Raw genomic sequence first — 20,285 nt, 5'->3', positions numbered from 1 at the left:
AATTGAGTGCTTCATGGTATTGAACTCCCCCTTCACCAAAACCTTGTATATTGACTTTCCCCCACTGCCGCTTTGGAGCAGTCTCTCAGAGATATCTGAGATGCTGCCTCCTGGGCTGCAGTCCTCATTTTGCCCCAAATAAAACTTAACTCACAACTCCCAAGTTGTACATCTTTTTTTAGTTGACAATTGGCCGGTAGATTCTTTACCACTGGGCCACCAGAGAAGTCCTGTTATTTTCTTTTGATGGGCCTCAACCTTGCTATAACTGCCTGATCCAAAACAGAGCACCTCCTTGATTCTTCCCCCAGCCACCATCCCTCCATCACATCCATCTCCTTGGATTATAGATTCTGCCTCCTAAATACCTTGTTACTTCCCTCCAAGGCCCAATAGTCTATTTCTCTATTTTCAGACCTGGGCTCTGGGTGATCCTGAACAATGTCAGCTTACACTCTGATTTCTATCGGGTTTTCTAAACTGCCTCTTGAATTTTACCCCCCACCTACAATCCTTTCTTCCCTCAGCAGTCGGAATTACTTTATTATTATTTTTAAGGCATATATTTATTTACTTTTGACTGCATCCGGTTTTAGTTGCAGTGCATGGGCTTCTCTTTAGTTGGGATACATGGGATTTTAGTTCCCTGACCAGGGATTGAACCTGCATCCTCTGCATTAGAAGGTGGGTTTTTAACCATGGGACCACCATAGAAGTCCCAGAGTTACTTTCTGTGAATGAACCTGGTTGTACATATCTGCTTAATACAGGTCGCCATCTTCCTATTACTTTAGGGACAAAAATCTCAGCTCTTTAGCCTAGCATTCAAGATACTTCATGGTAGAGCCACTGACCGTCATGTCAGTTACCCCTGCCATCTCTCCCTACCCTATCCCACCCAACACACCCTAAGCTACAGCTAAAGTAATCTTTTCAGTTCTTCAAACATTCCTCCAACTTTTGACTAGGGTGCTTTCTGATACTTCCTGCTAACATTTGCTTCAGGTCCCAGCTTAAAGATCACTTCCAGAAATACCCCAGGCCCCTACCACCACTTGCCCACCCCCTGTAAGGTGGGAATTACAACTTGTTCATCATTGGTGTGTCAATGGTGTGCCTAGAAGCCTTCCAAATATTTCTGAAAATAAGGAGATACATTAAAATTAGAAGGAAAAAGTCAGAATCATTGGACAGGTTTATTGAAGCTGAGAATTTTTCTCACAATCCAAATGGCTTCTGGTATGGGCTGTGTGACGTCTCTTTGATCACAAGGCCCCATCCACCAAACCCTGACAGATCATTCCTGTCCTGTTCACTATGGAATATAATTCATCAAGCTCCCCCCACATGTGGACTCTGCTGTTGGATACAGATCAAGCTCTCTGGAACGTCTGCTTGCACACTTGACCTTCACAGAACAGTTCCTAGGGATAGAGAAGAAGGGAGAACAGAGATGAGTTGGCATATAGTCTATTATTATTGGGGCTTTCCCAATGGCTCAGCAGGTGAAGAATCCACCTGTAATGCAGGAGACATAGGACACTCAGGTTCGATCCCTGGGTCAGGAAGATCCCCTGGAGAAGGAAATAGCAACCCACTCCAGTATTCTTGCCTGGAGAATCCCATGGACAGAGGAGCCTGGTGGGCTTCAGTCCAAAGAGTAGCAAAGAGTCAGACATGACTGAGCAACTGAACAGCAGCAGCAGCTGTTATTATTATTAGTCATACTTCTAACACCAGGTACATGGTGTCTTTTCCAATCCCACATCTCCAACCCTGTTACAACAAATTGGACAGCCAACAATTTAATTTAGTTTGGACACTGAGGATCAGAGCTAGTGTAGACCCCACAGGTCAAGGGCTTAGTCTCATAAGATTGCTCCTACTTCAGAAATCAATCACAAGTCACCCATATATCTGATTCCCACAACTCCCTTCTCAGGTTCAATACTTTGCTAGAATGGCTCACAGAAATACTTTTTGCTTATACTTACAGGTTTATTATAAAGAATGCAACTCAGGAACAGCCAAATGGAAGAGAGGCATAGGAGAAGGTATTGTGGTGGGGGTGGGAGTGGGGCATACAGAGCTTCCATGACCAGTCTAGCCGAGCTCCCTTCCAGCACTTCTATGTCTTCGCCAACTAGAAAGTTCTCTGAACCCCTTTATTGTTGTTGTTCAGTTGCTAAGTCACGTCCAACTCTTTGTGACTCCATGGACTGTAGCACACCTGGCTTCTCTGTCCTCCACTATCTCCCTAATTTTGCTCAAATTCATGTTCATTGAGTTAGTGATGCTATCTAACCATCTCATCCTCTGTTGTCCCCTTCTCCTTTTGTATTCAATCTTTCTCAGCATCAGGGGCTTTTCCAGTGAGTCAGCTCTTCACATCAGGTGGCCAAAGTATTGGAGCTTCAGCTTCAGCAACAGTACTTCCAATGAATATTCAGAGTTGATTTCCTTTAGGATTGACTGGTTTTACCTTCTTGCAGTCCAACGGACTCTCAAGAGTCTTCTCTAGCACAGCAATTCGAAAGCATCAATTTTTCAGTGTTCAGTCTTCTTTGTGGGTCCAACTCTCTCATCCACACACAGCTTTGACTATGCACACCTTTGTTGGCAAAGAGATGTCTCTGCTTTTTAGTACACTCTCCAGATTTGTCATAGGGCTTCTCAGGTGGCACAGTGGTTAAGAATCCACCTGCCAATGCAGGAGATGCAGCAGATGTGGGTTTGAACACTGGGTCCGGAAGATCCCCTGGGGTAGGAAATGACAACCCACTCCAGTGTTCTTATCTGGAAAACTCCATGGTCAGAGGAGCCTGGGGTCCAGTGCATGAAGTCAGACATGACTGAGCAACTGAGCATGCACGCACACACACAGGTTTGTCATAGCTTTCCTTCCAAGGAGCAAACGTCCTTTAATTTCATGCCTGCAGTCAGCATCCACAGTGATTTTGGAGCCCAAGAAATAAAATCTGTCATTGCTTTCAGTTTTTCCCCTTCTATTTGCCATGAAGTGGTGGGACCAGATGTCATGATCTTAGTTTTTTGAATATTGGGTTTCAAGCAAGCTTTTCACCCTGCTCTTTCACCCTCATCAAGAGGCCCTTTAGTTCCTCTTCACTTTCTGACATAAGGGTAGTGGCATCTGCATATCTGAGGTTGTTGATAATTTCTGCCAGCAATCTTGATTCCAGCTTGTGATTCATCCAGCCCAGCATTTCACATGATGTACTCTGCATAGAAGTTAAATAAGCAGGGTGACAATATAGCCTTGTCTTACTCCTTTCCCAATTTTGAACTAGTCAGTTATTCCATGTAAGGTTCTAACTATTGCTTCTTGACCCACATACAGGTTTCTCAGGAGACAGGTAAGGTGGTCTGGTATTCCAGTCTCTTTAAGAATTTTCCACAGTTTATTGTGATCCACACAAAGTCTTTTGTGTAGTCAATGAAGCAGAAGTAGATGTTTTCCTGGAACATCTTTGCTTTCTCCATGATCCATGAACTCATTTATGTAAAGGTTTTTATGGAGGTGTCATTACATAGGCATGATTGTTTAAGGTAATGGTCAATCTCTAATCCCTCTCCCCTCACCTGAGTTCAGGGGCTGGGCTGAATGTTCCAACCTTCTAATCCTACCTTGATCTTTCTTCAGACCAGCCCACGTCCTGAAGCTGTCTAGGGTCCCCAGCCACCATTCATCTCATTAGCATACAGAAGATACTCTCGTTACTCTGGAGATTCCAGGGATTTTAAGAACCAGGTACAAAGGCCAAATATTCATTGGTTTTCATTATATCACAGCTTATAAAAATCATAAGCCTCATGATGAAGGTGAAAGATGAGAGTTGAAAAATCTAGCTTAAAAGTCAACAGTCAAAAAACTAAGATCATGGCATCTGGTCCCATCACTTCATGGCAAATAGATGGGGAAACAATGGAAACAGTGACAGACTTTATTTTCATGGGCTTCAAAATGGTGCAGATGGTGATTGCAGCCATGAAATTAAAAGACACTTGCTCCTTGGAAGAAAAGCTATGACAAACCTAGACAGCATATTAAAAAGCAGAGATGTTACTTTGCTGATAACTGTCCATATAGTAAAAGCTATGGTTTTTCCAGTAGTCATGTACAGATGTCAGAGTTGGACCATAAAGAAGGCTAAGCACTGAAGAATTGATGCTTCTGAACTGTGGTGTTGGAGAAGACTCTTGAGAGTCCCTTGGACAGCAAGAAGATCAAACCAGTCAATCCTAAGGGAAATCAATTGTGAATATTCATTGGAAGGACTGATGCTGAAGCTAAAGCTCCAATACTTTGGCCACCCAATGGGAACTCACTGAAACTCACTGAAAAAGCCCCTGATGCCAGGAAAGATTGAAGGCAGGAGAAGAAGGGGACAACACAGGATGGGATGGTTGGATGGCATCACCGTCTCAATGGACATAAGTTTGAGCAAACTCCGGGAGATGGTGAAGGACAGGGGAGCCTGGTGTGCTGCAGTCCATGAGGTTGCAAAGAGTTGGGCATGACTGAGTGATTGAACAACAGCAACAATAAGAATCATCCCAAGAATGTCCTTAAACCAAGGGTCCTTCTGCCCTCTGCTTGGGCAGAGTTCTTGGACATGCCAAAAAGGATGCAGCAATTTGAACATTACTTCTTACAGCCACATAATCGGAATTCTTAAACGTATTTGTATTTCCTTTGTAGTTCCATACTACATTTTTGTGATGGTAAGTTTCTTAACAGTTTTTATTGCCAGAAGAGTGTGAGATTTGTCCATCTAAGAATCAGAGTATCTTCAATCCCTTCATAATCAAAGACCACCACCTCAAAGGCCACCCACACTTTAAGTGCTCTAGTTTTGTTTTCATGGATCTGACCTAGATTTCATATGTACATTGGGACCAAAAAGGCATTGAGTTAAAAGCACACATTCTTGTCAGACCTAGATTTGAATCTTCATTCTGCATCTTGGGGAATTTCTAAACCTCAATCTCGTCATTTGTAAATGGGAAAAAAATAGTGTCCCTGTCACAGGATTGGTTTGAAGCCTAAGTCAGAAAATGCACTCAAAGGATTTAACTAAGTAATTGCACACAAAGTCATCATTCGAAAATGTAAGCCATTGTAATACACATATATGGCAAGAAGGAATTCTCGTTTTTAAAGCCATAATTAAGACTTTATGCACAATTTTATACTTTATAGATTATATTTAGAAATTATTGATTAGGTTGACCTATAACTTGTATGGTCTTGGAGTGCTGATGGCTTAAGAAATTGATATATCCCTTTTGGAAGTGAATAAGGCAACAAAGTAGCAGGAAGCAATGATGTCTGGGACAACACTGATCCCCTCTGTAAGTTCTTCCTAAGGAAATAAATTCATGGATGCAAAAAGCTCTATTTATGTGAATTTAAGAGACAGCAGAAAAACACTCTGAAACAATATTTCTGGACATTGCAATTAAGAAAACATTTTACTAAAATGAAAGTTCATGAATCTGATGGAATAGCACACAGCTGGTTGACTACCTTATTATATGGTTTCAACTAACACAAAATGAATACAACAGGACAATTGTTAGAAAGTTAGAATATGTTTTTCTATTAAATGAAAAGTCAGAATACTCTCACAGACCGGAAGGCAAGACATCAAATTGAAAACAGTTGTGTTGGGATGGTAGGATTGCTGGTCATGGTTTCCTAACCTCATTTTAAAAATAAGAACATTTAACAACAACAAAACAAACAATCCAACCTGAAAATGGGCAGAACGCCTAAATAGACATTTCTTCAACGAAGACATACAAATGGCCAGTAGGCACATGAAAACATGCTCGACATCGCTAATTATTGCTGCTGCTGCTGCTGCTAAGTCACTTCAGTCGTGTCCGACTCTGTGTGACCCCATAGACGGCAGCCCACCAGGCTTCCCCGTCCCTGGGATTCTCCAGGCAAGAACACTGGAGTGGGTTGCCATTTCCTTCTCTAGTGCATGAAAGTGAAAAGTGAAAGTGAAGTCGCTCAGTCGTGTCCGACTCCTAGCGACCCCATGGACTGCAGACCACCAGGCCCCTCCATCCATGGGATTTTCCGGGCAAGAGTACTGGAGTGGGGTGCCATTGCCTTCTCCGCACTAATTATTAGAGAAATGCAAATCGAAACTACATGAAGTACCACCTCACAAAAGTCAAAATGGCCATCAATAAAGTCTACAAATAACAAATGCTGGAGAGGGTGTGGAGAAAAAGGAACCCTGCTACACTGTTGGTGGGAATGTAAATTGGTGCAGCCACTATGGAAAGCAGTATGGAGGTTCCTTAGAAAACGAAAAGTAGAATTACCATATGATCCAGCAATCCCACTGTTGGGAATATATCCAGACAGTACTATAATTCAAAGAGATACATGCACCCCTATGTTCATAGCAGCACTATTCACAATAGCCAAGACATGGAAACAATCTATATGTCCATTGAGAGATGTACAGATAAAGAAGATGCAGTACATATATACAATGGAATACTACTCAGCCATAATAAGGAACAAAATAATGCCATTTGCAGCAACACGGATGCAACTAGAGATTATCCTACTGAATGAAGTAAGTCAGAAAGAGAAAGACAAATGCCATATGATGCCATTTATATATGGAATCTAAAATATGACACAATTGAACTTATCAATGAAGCACTCACAGACAGAAAACAGACTTGTGATTGCCAACAGGGTGGGGGTGGGGATGGAGGAGGAATGGACTGGTAGTTTGGTGTTAATAGATGCAAACTATTATGTATAGAATGTATGGACAACAATGTCCTATTGTATAGTACAGGGAACTACATTCAATGTCCTGGGATAAACCATAATGGAAAAAAACATAAAAAGAATGTGTGTATACATACACACACACACACACACACACACACATATATATATGTCTGTCTGTCTGGAGGAGAGCATGGCAAGCCACTCCAATATTCTTGCCTGGAGAATCCCATGGACAGAGGAGCCTGGTGAGCTACAGTTTCTAGGGTCGCACAGAGTCAGACACGACTAAAGCAACAGCGCACATGCACGCATGAATGTATGTGTAACTGAGCCACATTATTGTACAGCAGAGATTCACACACTGTAGGTCAACTATTTCAATTAAAAAAATAGAGGAACAAAATAGGGCCAGTACCAGGTGCAGTTGGTCCCCTTCAATCCAATGGGTCCAGCCTCTGTTCTTCTTTTCCCCCTTCTGCACACAGGTGAGTCTGTCATTGTCCCAGGTGACCAAACTCTGCATGAGGGATCGGAGAAAATACTTATTTGCTCTGGCAGCATACTCAGATATGACTAGAGAAGATGTCAAGGACCTTGCAAAACTAAAAGTCTATGTCATGACTTTAATTTTTGCCTTGCGGGCTTCCCTGTTGGCTCCGTGGTAAAGACTCCACCTGCCAATGCAGGAGACACAGGTTCGATCTCTGATCGGGGAAAATCCCACACGCCTCGGAGTAACTAAACCCATGCACCACAACTGTTGAGCCTGTGCTCTAGAGACTGAGAGCCACAACTACTGAGCCCATGTGCCTTAGAACCTGTGCTCTGCAACAAGAGAAGCCACCACAATGAGAACGCTTTGCATTACAACTAGAGAGTAGCCACGATCGCCACAACCAGAGAAAACAACCCACATGGCAACAAAGACCCAGCGCAGCCAAAACTAAATAAATAATTTTTACCTTGCATTTTCTGTTATCCACGCCTTTGTTATCCTCATCAAATTCTTCTCCAACTTTAAATTTCACAACATAGTTCCTGAAGGTGCTGTTCGTGTGGATGGTAAAAGAATCCCCATTCTGTTCAATCACTTTCTGTGGCTTCAGCATCTTGGCTATCTTACGAGTGGCAAAGTCAATATCTTAAAAATAATTTTTTAGAAAGAAAAGACATTTAAACATTTACTTGAGACGCAAAAGTTAAGGATTTGGCAGCTGGCCTCAAAATCATTGCATCTGATGGCTAGTGTTTCTCAGGGTTTTGGTATAGACAGTTCCCATTCAGTGGCTTTGAACGCATTATGAACTAGAGGTAAAGGCTGCTTATTTTGTTTATTTGCTTTAATACTTATTTATTTGGCTGCCTTGAGTCTTAGTTAGCAACAGGTGGGATCTTCAATCTTCCTTGTGGCATGTGGAATGTTTAATTGTGGCATGCAACTCTTAGTTGCAGCATGTGGACTCTAGTTTCCTGACCAGGGATTGAATCAGGGCTCCCTGCATTGACAGCGCAGTCTTAGCCACTAGACCAGCAGGGAAGTCACAAGGTTGCTATTTTAAATAGAGAAAAAGTGAAAGTCATTCAGTTGTGTCTGACTCTCTGTGACTGCATGGACTTATCAGTCCATGGAATTTCCAGGCCAGAATACTGGAGTGGGTTCCCTTCTCCAGGGGATCTTCCCAACCCCAGGATTGAACCCAGGTCTCCAACATTGCAGGCAGATTCTTTATCAGCTGAGCCACCAGGAGGCAAAGTGCAATTTTAGCCAGAGCTGGGGGAGGTGACAAAGTGAGTGGTGAGCTGTGCAGATCTTGGGAGGAAAGAAGTGTAGGACTGGAGAAGGAAATGGCAACCCACTCCAGTTTTCTTGCCTGGAGACCCCCATGGAGTCTGGTGTGCTACAGTCAGAGGGGTCACAGAGTCGGACACTACTTAGCAACTGACCAGCAACAGCAAGTGTACAATAGAGCTCACTAGAACTCTCAGGAAGTGCCTGTCAGATGGTCTCAGGAACCTTCAGGAGCCTGAGGTGGCTGGAGAAGAATAGGGAGAATGAGGAGGAGGGGAGGACCTAAAGATGAGATTCAGGGTAGCATAAGGGACCATCGGGCTTTAATTCAGAGCATGATGGAGTTGGATGGGAGCCACTGGAATATTTAGAGCAGGTGACATGATCTCATTGGCAGGCAGCCACAACTGCTGGCTTGTCATCCTGAACATTCCTATGAGTCACGGGACATGGTTCTCCTATTTAGGGAATGTCCTGTTCATGTAGAATGAAGTTTCAGGAATCATTTCAGAGATTTATGTACTTCATTGCAGATACCTTGGTCCCAGAATTGTCCCTGTTTTAACTTGTTTGCCTAATAGATTCATTTGTTTCTGACATGACTGGCCCTCAGAGCTAGGTGTGCTTTTCAGGGCTGGGTGCCTCACATCTCCATTTCCAGCCTAGAAAATGTGGCCAAGCCCTTCACAGGGCTCCATGAGCATCGTATTAGCCCTTACCCATTTCTTTCTTTTTTTTTTTTTTAATGTATTTTTTGGCTGCACCACACAGCTTGCAGGTTATTAGTTTCCCCAAACGTAGGATTGAACCCCGGGCCCTCCGCAGTGAAAGTGCTGAGTCTTAACCAGTGGATCACCAGGGAGCTTCCAGTTCTACTCATTTCTAAGCTTGGTGATAGTGTGAATGTCCTTGTCTTAAGAAAGCTGTTTATTTTTTTTGCTTCCCTGGTGGTCCACTGGTCATGAATCTGCTTTGCAATGCAGGGGATACCAGTCTGATTCCTGGTCCAGGAAGATCCCACATGCCACAGGACAACTAAGCCCCCTGTGCCACTATTACAAGCCTATATTCAGCAATTACTGAAGTTTGTGTGCCCTAGAGCCCGTGTTCCCCAACAAGAGAAGCCACTGCAATGAGAAGCTGGCACACTGCTGCTAGAGAGTAACCCCACACCCACGCTCTCTGCAACTAGAGAAAGACCCAGTGCAGCCATAAATATATAAATAATTTTTAAAAGCTAGCTACCTGGAAAAAAAAAAGAAAGGCTTTCTTAGAATGAAATAATGTCATTTTTGTTATATTGTCACCCTGCTTATTTAACTTATATACAGAGTACATCATGTGAAATGCCAGGGTGGATGAATCACAAGCTGGAATCAAGATTGCCAGGAAAATATCAACAACCTCAGATATGCAGATGATATTAACCTAATGGCAGAAAGTGAAGAGGAACTAAAAGAACATCCTGATGAAGGTGAAAGAGCAGAGTGAAAAGGCTGGCTTGAAACTCAACATTCAAAATACTAAGATCATGGCATCTGGTCCCATCACTTCATGATAAATAGATGGGGAAAAAATGGAAACAGTGGCAGATTTTATTTTCTTGGGCTCCAAAATCACTGAGGACAGTGACTGCAGTCATGAAATTAAAGATGCTTGTTCCTTGAAAGACAAACCTAGACAGCATCTTGAAAAGCAGAGACCTCACTTTGCTGACAAAGGTCCATATAGTCAAAGCTATGCTTTTTCCAGTAGTCATGTATGAATGTGCTATGCTTAATTACCCTTTGTGTCTGACTCTTTGTGACCCCATAGACTGTAGCTCACCAGGCTCCTCTGACCATGAGAATTTTTCAGGCAAGAACACTGGAGTGGATTGCCATGCCCTTCTCTAGGGGATCTTTCCAACCCAGGTATCGAACCCAGGTCTCCTGCATTGCAGGCTGATTCTTTACCGTCTGAGCCATCACGGAAGGCCAAGAATACTGCAGTGTGTAGTCTATCCCTTTTCCAGGTGATCATCCTGACCCAGGGATCGAACCACATTGCAGGTGGAGTCTTTACCAGCTGAGCTACCAGGGAAGCCCAAGGATATGACAGTTGGACCATAAAGAACATTGAGTGATGAAGAATTGATGCATTTGAACTGTGGTGCTGGAGAAGACTCTTGTGAGTCCCTTGGACTGCAAGGAGATCCAACCAGTCAATCCTAAAGGAAATCAACCCTGAATATTCATTGGAAGGACTGATGCTGAAGCTGATGTTCCAATACTTTGGCCACCTGATGGGAAGAGCTGACTTATCAGAAAAGACTCTGATGCTTGGAAAGACTGAGGGCAGAAGGAGAAGGGGGCGACAGAGGATGAGATGGTTGGATAGCATTATTGACTCAATGGACATGAGTTTGAGCAGACCACAGGAGACAGTGAAGGTAGGAAAGCTTGGCATGCTGCAGTCCATGGGGTCGCAGAGTCAGCCACAACTTAGCAACTGAACAACAACAACATCATTTGCAACATATTGGATGGACCTAGAGATGATCATACTAAATGAAATAAGTCAGAAAGAGACGAATACCATATGATATCACTTATTAATATATGTGGAATCTAAAATGTGATACAACTGAACTTATCTATGAAACAGAAACAGACTAACAGACACAGAGAATACACTTGTGGTTGTGGAGAGGCGGGGAGTGGAAAAATAACTCCAGAAAGAATGAAGAGATGGAGCCAAAGTGAAAACAACGCCCACTTGTGGATGTGACTGGTGATGGAAGTAAAGTCCGATGCAATAAAGAACAATATTGCATAGGAACCTGAAATGGTAGGTCCATGAATCAAGGTCAATTGGAAGTGATCAAACAGGAGATGGCAAGAGTGAACATCAACGTTTTAGGAATCAGTGAACTAAAAGGGACTGGAATGGGCAAATTTAATTCAGATGGCCATCATCTCTACTTCTATGGGCAAGAATCCCTTAGAAGAAATGGAGTAGACCTCATAGTCAATAAGAGTCTGAAATGCAGTACTTGGGTGCAATCTCAAAAATGACAGGATGATCTCTGCTCGTTTCCAAGGCAAAAACATTCAATATCACAGTAATCCAAGTCTATGCCCCAACCACTAACGCCAAAGAAGCTGAAGTTGAAAAGTTTCATGAAGACCTACAAGATCTTCTAGAACTAAAACCAAAAAAAGATGTCCTTTTCATCATAGGGGACTGGAATGAAAAAGTAGGAATTCAAGAGATACATGGAATAACAGGCAAGTTTGATCTTAGAGTACAAAATGAAGCAGGGCAAAGTCTAACAGAGTTTTGTCAAGAGAATGCACTGGTCATAGCAAACACCCTCTTCCAACAACACAAGAGTCTACTCTACACATGGACATCACCAGATAGTCAATACTGAAATCAGATTGATTATATTCTTTGCAGCCAAAGATGGAGAAGCTCTATACAGTCAGCAAAAACAAGACCAGGAGCTGACTATGGCTCAGATAATGAACTCCTTATTGGCAAATTCAGACTGAAATTGAAGAAAGAAGAGAAAATCACTAGACCATTCAGGTATGACCTAAATCAAATCCCTTATAATTATATAATGGAAGTGACAAACAGATTCAAGGGACTAGATTTGATAGAGTGCCTGAAGAACTATGGACGGAGATTTGTGACATTGTACAGGAGGCAGTGATCAAGACCATCACTAAGAAAAAGAAATGCAAAAAGGCAAAGTGGTTGTCTGAGGAGGCCTTACAAATAGCTGAGAAGAGTAGAGAAGCAAAAGGCAAAGGAGGAAAGGAAAGATATATCCATCTGAATGCAGCATTCCAAATAATAGCAAGGAGAGATAGGAAAGCCTTCCTAAATGAACAATGAAAAGAAATAGAGGAAAAAATAGAATGAGAAAGACTAGAGATCTCTTCAAGAAAATTAGAGATATCAAGGGGACATTTTATGCAAAGATGGGCACATTAAAGGACAGAAATGGTATGGGCCTAACAGAAGCAGAAGATATTAAGAAGAGGTGGCAAGAATACACACAACTATACAAAAAAGATCTTAACAACCCAGATAACCACGATGGTGTGATCCCTCACCTAGAGCCAGATATCCTGGAGTGCGAAGTCAAGTGGGCCTTAGGAAGCATCACTACAAACAAAGCTAGTGGAGGTGATGAAGTTGTAGCAGAACTATTTCAAATCCTAAAAGATGATGCTGTGAAAGTGATGCACTCAATATGCCAGCAAATTTGGAAAATTCAGCAGTGGCCACAGGACTGAAAAAGGTCAGTTTTCATTCCAATCCCAAGGAAAGGCAATGCCAAAGAATGTTCAAACTACTGCACAACTGCACTCATCTCACATGCTAGCAAAGTAATGCTCAAAATTCTCCAAACCAGGCTTCAATAGTATGTGAACCGAGAACTTCCAGTTGTTCAAGCTGGATTTAGAAAAGGCAGAGAAACAAGAGATCAAATTGCCAACATCTATTGGATCATCAAAAAAGCAAGAGAATTCCAGAAAAACATCTACTTCTGCTTCATTGACTACACGAAAGCCTTTGACTGTGTGGATCACAAAAAAACGTGGAAAATTCTTAAAGAGATGGGAATACCAGACCACCTGACCTGCCTCCTGAGAAATCTGTATGCAGGATGGATGCTTCATTAAGCATCGGACATGGAACAACAAACTGGTTCCAAATTGGGAAAGGAATTAGCAAAGGCTGTATATTGTCACCCTGTTTATTTAACTTATATGCAGAGTACCTCATTTGAAATGTCAGGCTGGATGAAGTATAAGCTGGAATCAAGATTTCTGAGAGAAATATCAATAACCTCAGATATGCAGAGGTTATGCATAACCACCCTTATGGCAGAAAGCAAAGAACTAAAGAGCCTCTTGATGAAAGTGAATGAGAAGAATGAAAAAGCTGGCTTAAAACTCAACAGTCAAAAAACTAAGATCATGGCATCCAGTCCTATCACTTCATGGCAAATAGATGGGGAAACAATGGACAGAGTGACAGACTTTATTTTCTTGGGCTCCAAAATCACTGCAGATGGTGACTGCAGCCATGAAATTAAAAGACGCTTGCTCCTTGGAAGAAAAGCTATGACCAACCTAGACAGCATATTAAAAATCAGAGATGTTACTTTGCCAACCAAGGTCTGTCTAGTCAAAGCTATGGTTTTCCAGTAGTCATATATGGATGTGAGAGTTGGACTATAAAGAAATCTGAGTGCCAAAGAATTGATGCTTTTGAACTGTGGTGTTGGAGAAGACTCTTGAGAGTCCCTTGGACTGAAAGGAGATCCAACCAGTCCATCCTAAAGAAAATCAGTCCTAATATTCATTGGAAGGACTGATGCTGAAGCTGAAGCTCCAATACTTTGGCTACCTGATGGGAAAAAACTGACTCACTGGAAAAGACCCTGATGCTGGGAAAGATCAAAGGCAGGAGGAGAAGGGGATGACAGAGGATGAGATGGTTGGATGGTATCACCGACTTGATGAACATGAGTTTGAGCAAGCTCTGGGAGTTGGTGATGGACAGGGAACCCTGCCATGTTGCAGTCCATGGGGTTACAAAGAGTGGGACACCACTGAGCGACTGAACTGAACTGAAGTGAAAGCTTGGACTCTGCCCCAATTCTCTCTGGAATCTCCTCTGCTCAAGTCCCTACATGAATAGCTTAAAAATTCCCCAATTTTGCCATTCAAGGAGACACTGCTTTGAGAAAGATCTCCACTGTTGTCCTTATTTGCTTTAAGTAATTATAAATCCTTTCTTCTCCTGATATTTGGCTTGGTTGTTTCTCTTGGCTGTATGCCCACAAAGAGGTGAATTTGGTTTTCAGATGACACTACGAGATCTCTTGGGTTGTATTTTAGACACTCTTAGAATATCAAATCTTGTCCAACCACCTCTAACAAATAGGGAATCTAACAGAATTCAGAGGCTGTATAGCTTTGATTCTATTACCAACAATCAATGGCTAGTTCTGGGTTTCCAGTTTGGTGCTCTGCTGTACTAACTAGCCTCTCTAGTTCAGAAATCCCTAGCACACTTATCTTTCTTTTGGGAAACAGACTGCAAATAAGAATTAATGTGTTGTCTGGATCCAGTATCTTTCTGGGACCAGAACCAAGCATTAAAAAAGGAGTCGTGGGACTTCCCTGGTGGCCCAGTGGTTAAGACTTCATGCTGCCATTGCAAGGAGCACAGGTTCAATCCCTGGTTGGGGAGCTAGGCTCACACAGGCCATGCAGTACAGCCAAAATAAATAAAATTAAAATTTTTAAAAATAGGAGCTGTGAGGCAGGATATCGATTCAATACTATTTGGTTTAATCCTCTGTGAAATGGGTTGGATGATAAATGAATACGGCTAATGCAAATAAGGGCTTCCCAGGTGGTACAGTGGTAAAGAATCTGCCTTCCAGTGCAGGAGACACAGGTTTGATGGTTCAATCCCTGATCAGGAAGATCCCCTGGAATAGGAAATGGCAACCCTCCAATATTCTTGCCTGGAGAATCCCATGGACAGAGGAGCCTGGCAGGCTACAGTCCATGGGGTGACAAAGAGTTGGACACAACTGGAGTGACTTAGCATGAATGCACGCAATATAAATAAATAGAGCCTCTGTTAGCCTCTAGTATCTCATACAATGGTAGATAATGGATAAACTTCTATAGAAATCATGAAAAAAGAAGTCTCAAACAAGGAGTCACAGCATAACGTACAGAAAAGTAAGACAGTATTGGAGACAGGTGAAGGATTTCACAAATACACATTTGAAAAACACTGATTAAACAGTCAGAAGGCTGTTTTGCAATACTCAACAGGCTTACCAAAAGATGTTTCCACACACTTGAAACAGTCACCCTGACTCCATTCCCTGTTTTCTTCTCTAAGAAATTTGCTCTAAAAGCCATGGGAATGACTAAAAAGAAAGCACTGCAAGGCAAAATTCAAAGCCATGCCCTGATCTCTAACACTTTATACTCCACAAAGATGTCAGATGCCAGCCAGAGAAACCAGGGAAGAAAGCACTTATGAGGACTTCCCTGGCAGTCCAGTGACTAACAACCCATAAACTCCCAATGTAGGGGCACAGGTTTGATCCTTGGATGGGGAACTAAGATTCCACATGCCATGGGTTGTGACCAAAAACCACCTCCCCACCAAAAAACCACAAGCAGAAAAAGAAAGCGCTTATGATCACATGTTCCCACTAATTTGAGGGTGAGGTGATAAGTAAATTGTCAGGGCTTACTACCTTTAGGAAAAATAATCATTAATTCCTTCTTATGAGTTAGAAACAGAGAAGAAATGAGATTCAGATTAAGGGTAGCAGAATATGCCACCCCAAGATATGCCACTTTTTCATATTGACTATTTTGAAATGAAGGCCATGGGAAAGCAGAAAAGCCCTGCCCTCCCCCAGAGCAGGACATAATTTTGTAAACGTGTCCCCTGCTCTCCCTGTACCCAGTTGGACAGAAATTAGGGACACAACTCTGAACTCCTATCAGTCTGGAGATGGTACCAGGAGAATTTACATAACAAACTTTACTAACTCGTTCTTATTTACCATTAGTTCCTGCATGTATTTGTCTTCCCACAATTTGTCACCCCTGGAATCTCAAAGCCCTTTTCTTTGTCTTGTCACTTCTCTACAGAATTATTACTCTTTGCTCAGGTGCCATATAACTTCCTTTTTTTTTTTTTCTTTCTTCTTCTTTTAAAAAAATTTTTGGCCACACCTGGTGGCATGTGAGATCTTAGTTCCCCAACCAGGAATCAAACCCATGCCCCCTGCATTGGAAGTCGAATCTCAACCACTGGCCCACCAGGAAAGTTCCCTAAGCTCATCTTCTAACCACTCTGAGATACTCATCACTGAATGCTCCTGAGTGTATTCACCATGCATGTGTTAACAAGCCTGTGTTTGTTGTCTTGTTATCTGTCTCTTAGTATAATTTACAGGGTCCCAACCAATGAAACTAAGAAAGGTAGAGAACTAACATTTTTTTCCTTCCCTATAAGGTTTCTGTCAGTATGAACCTGATTTACCTTGAGAAGTTCCAGGCCTCCCTGCTTAGTGTGAGAAAGGGAGGGTAAAATCTTAACATAGGTTGGGAGATCTTACTGGAACCTTAGAATTGCTGTTTAGTCACCACGGACTGTGGCCTGCCAGGCTCCTTTGTCCATGGGATTCTCCAGGCAATAACACTGGAGTGAGTTGCCATTTTCTTCTCCAGGGGATGTTCCCAACCCAGGGATCAAACCTGCATCTCCTGTGTTGGCAGGCTGATTCTTTATCACTGAGCCACTTGGGAAGCCCAGAATGGTACATTCCAAAATGGCTAAAATACCTGATTTTATGTTATTATTATTATTTTTTAGGCGTGGTTAAAAGAAAAAAAAAAAAAAGGACCCCTGCTCTCAATTTGCAGATGGAGAAACCCAAGCCCAGGTCAGATAATACGGAAGAGGAGCCAGAGCAGCCCCCGGCCCCCCAGACTTCTGGAAGCTCCGGCCCGATCAAAAGTGCCCCTGATCGGGGACTTCCCTGGTGAGCCAGTGTCTAAGACTCCATGCTCCCAATGCAGAGGGTCTGGGATCCATCCCTGGTCAGGGAACATGCCCCACCTGCCCCAACTAAGAGTTTGAATGCTGCAACTAAAGATCTCACATCTTGCAACTAGGACCCAGCGCAGCCAAATAAAAAAATAAAGTTCAAAGAAGATGCCCTATCTCCTTTCACCATTCCGATAGCCTTCGCAAGTTCTGCTGGCTGGTAGGGTAGCCAACTTCCACTTGTGTCCGTTGAACATTAGAAATATGGCTAGTCCTGGCTTGAGGTATGCTGCCAGCTTAAAATGAACTCCTATTTAACAACAGTAACACAAAAAGGTGCCTCTGATTGCTGTTATTTAGTCAGAAGCGCTCGGCATGAGCAAGTGCTCAGAACCACCAACGCTGACGAATTAAATTACCGGCAGGAGGAACTAAGCATCAGTACCAAAGGGAAGCATTCTACCGTCACGGCAGGAAAGAAACTGCGGACCCCGCCGCCCCACTACACGCCCTGAGGCCCCTCCCGTACTTCTTCCTCCCTGCTAGGCAGGGGAAAGTGGAAGCAAACCCTCCAAGCACCGACCCACAGTCCTCCTGGCTGGAATTGGGCCCCGGGGTTGGGGTGAAGAGGTAGCGGCCTCTAAAGGGTCTGGGTTTATTAACCCCCGCCCTTCGATGAGAAGAGGAAACCAGAAAACTAAAGATTTCAAACGTGTCTCCAGAACTCTAACCCTCACGAGAGCCGCCGGAGTTCGAGGGAGGGGCGGGGGGCGAGGGCGGGGCCGGAGGCCAGGCTCCGGATGGTCCTCTGGGGCCCCGGAATAGGCGTCCCGCAGCATCTCCAGGGGGCGCTGATGCTGCGGGCCGGGACCTCCCCTGGACTCGGGGATTCCCTCAGCCCGTTGTCCAGAAACCCGCGTTAAAGCGGCCACCGGGCGAGGATCTCCGGGGAGAGGCTTCGGGTCGGGGCGCCTCCCCGACACCCATGGGGAACCCCATCGTGTCCCCGACTCTCCCTGCGAGGTGGCCTGCGCCACCGTCGCCCCCACCTGCTTAGGAGTCCGCGATGGGACAGGAGCCTTGGCCGCGTGGACGGGGCACCGGCGGACAGAGGGGAGGACAGACAGACTGGCGAACTGGGAGAGGAAGGACGGGAGGGACCAGGAGACGGCCAGACGCGTGGAGAACAGGGGGATGCGGAAGACCAAAGGATCGGGGGACAGGCGGCTGGACTGAAGGACTGGCAGACGGACGGAGGTGGGAGACCGACGACAGTCAGACGGACGTTCAGGGGGACGGAGGATAGACGAGGGTGGGGAAGTGGGGGACCCGGCGAACCCGTAGTAAGACTCCGGGGATGCACGGGTGCAGGTGAGGGGACGCAGGGAGTCGGACCAGCATGCCAGCCCGGCGGCCTCCGCCCCGAACTGGACGCGTGGCAGAGCTGGAGGCCCCGCACGGCCCCTCCCGCCTACCTAGGGCCCGCATGTAGCCCTCGACGTTGTCGCTGCTGAGCAGGTTCCAGGTGCCGCTGAGGTCGGAAGGCATGGCGGGGCTGGGGACAGCACTGGCCGGGGGCAGCGGGGACTGGGAGACCGATGTCTGGCCGGGAAGGCTGGACCGGCGGAACCGCGAGGGGACAGAGCGGGGAGGGGCCGTGCGGGAAGCGCTGGGCAAGGCCTCCTGGAAATCCGGTCCACTTCCAGCCTCCTTGTCCACGCGCTCCTGGGCCTCTGTCCTCTTCTGCTTTAACTCCAAAGTGGACATACCCCACACCGGGATCAGAGCTACACTTTTTCTCTGCCTACATGTTGATATGCCTTTCCCAGGTGGCTCAGTGGTAAAGACTCCGCCAGCAATGCAGGAGACACAGGTTAGATCCTTGGGTTGGGAAGATCCCCTGGAGAAGGAAATGGCAACCCACTCCAGTATCCTCACCTGGGAAAGCCATAGACAGAAGAGCCTGGTAGGCTCCAGTCCGTGGGGTTGCATAGTTGGACATGACTGAGCCCATGCACACACATTAATAACCAAGAGATCTCCTTCAAATACATGGCATGGATTGCTGGGTCAGCTGCAAATAATATACCAATAAATCCAGTGCTAGTGATCTCAATAAATAGGCTGTTATCTTCCTTACCTATAAGCTGTCCTGGGATAAGTGGCAACTCCATGACATAAAAGTGGCATCGCCAGACTTCCTTGGTGGTCCAGTGGTTAAAACTGCCATAAAAGGGGACATGGGTTCCCTCCCTGGTCCGGGAAGATTCCATATGCCATGAGCCATTAAGCAGGTGCGCCACAACTACTGGGCCCCAACCCTAAAGACCATGCTCTGCAACAAGAGAAGCCACCGCAAGGAGAAGCCCACACCCCGCAACTAGAGAGTAGTCCCCCGTTCCAGAACTAGAGAAAAGCCTGAGCACAGCAATGAAGACCCAGCACAGCCAAAAAACTTAGTAATTAAAAATGTTACACACAAAAAAAGTGGCATCTCTGTATTCTTCTGGCCTTTCATCCCTGTTGGTTACCTCACTGTCATGAGTTGGCTGCTGGAACATCCACATTCAAGGTGGGAAAGAAGAGGCAGAGAACCACCTGCCATTGTCCCTTCACCAGATTCCGGTTTACACTCATTGCCAAAACCATGTCATAGGCTACTTCTAATTGCAAGGGAACCTGGGAAATCTAGTATCTAGTTTTCAGTCTTGACAGTAGAGAAAGGCAAAAGAGGAGGGTGTTGGGGGTATGGGCTAACCTATAACGTTAGCCCTAAATACCATCTCTATAGGCTGGCTCCAAGACTTACCTGTTCTTTTTTTTTTCTTTAAAGAAAAAATAATATTTATTTGCCATATAAACAAAGTTCTGTTGCTGGCTCAGGAGATGTGTGTGTGTGTGTGTGTGTGTGTGTATAGGGTCACAAATTATCCTTCATAAAACCTAAAGCAAAACTGGCCACCCTGTTGGCATACTCTCATTTACACAAATCTGATAGGTTTTTCTGGGTTTTTCTTTTTAAAGGTAAAAAAGAGAGAGAGAAATAGAATCATGTACATAGTATGGAAGCTTTTTGTCAATTTCTCAACTGTGGCAAGAATTTCATCTGCTGCC

The 20,285-nt window shown here is 44.3% G+C and overlaps 1 protein-coding gene across 1 annotated transcript; it reads right to left on the bottom strand.

Annotated features, from left to right (window-relative positions):
* Positions 1–1,177: 1,177 nt before the first annotated feature.
* On the bottom strand, positions 1,178–18,824 carry RBP7 (retinol binding protein 7). The gene is made up of 4 exons (XM_006076706.4): positions 18,647–18,824; positions 7,750–7,928; positions 7,203–7,304; positions 1,178–1,424 (listed from the first exon to the last, which is right to left on the bottom strand). The coding sequence occupies exons 1-4, from the start codon at positions 18,717–18,719 to the stop codon at positions 1,374–1,376; spliced, it is 405 nt and encodes a 134-aa protein (XP_006076768.1). The 5' UTR covers positions 18,720–18,824; the 3' UTR covers positions 1,178–1,373.
* Positions 18,825–20,285: the final 1,461 nt, after the last annotated feature.

This window comes from Bubalus bubalis, chromosome 5 (genome assembly GCF_019923935.1).
Source record: "Bubalus bubalis isolate 160015118507 breed Murrah chromosome 5, NDDB_SH_1, whole genome shotgun sequence".
In the NCBI taxonomy this organism is placed as follows: Eukaryota; Metazoa; Chordata; class Mammalia; order Artiodactyla; family Bovidae; genus Bubalus; species Bubalus bubalis.
Note: the sequence above shows the minus strand (reverse complement) of the source record. Positions and strands in the feature narration are given on the sequence as shown.

What these genes read in the sequence shown, in the direction of transcription:
- RBP7 (XM_006076706.4), bottom strand. Translation starts at nt 18,719, where the DNA reads ATGCCTTCCGACCTCAGCGGCACCTGGAACCTGCTCAGCAGCGACAAC. An exon ending in GGGCTACATGCGGGCCCTAG is followed by an intron (nt 7,929 to 18,646) that starts GTAGGCGGGAGG and finishes ATTATTTTTAAG; the next exon opens with ATATTGACTTTGCCACTCGT. An exon ending in TGGATAACAGAAAATGCAAG is followed by an intron (nt 7,305 to 7,749) that starts GTAAAAATTATT and finishes TCCCTCATGCAG; the next exon opens with AGTTTGGTCACCTGGGACAA.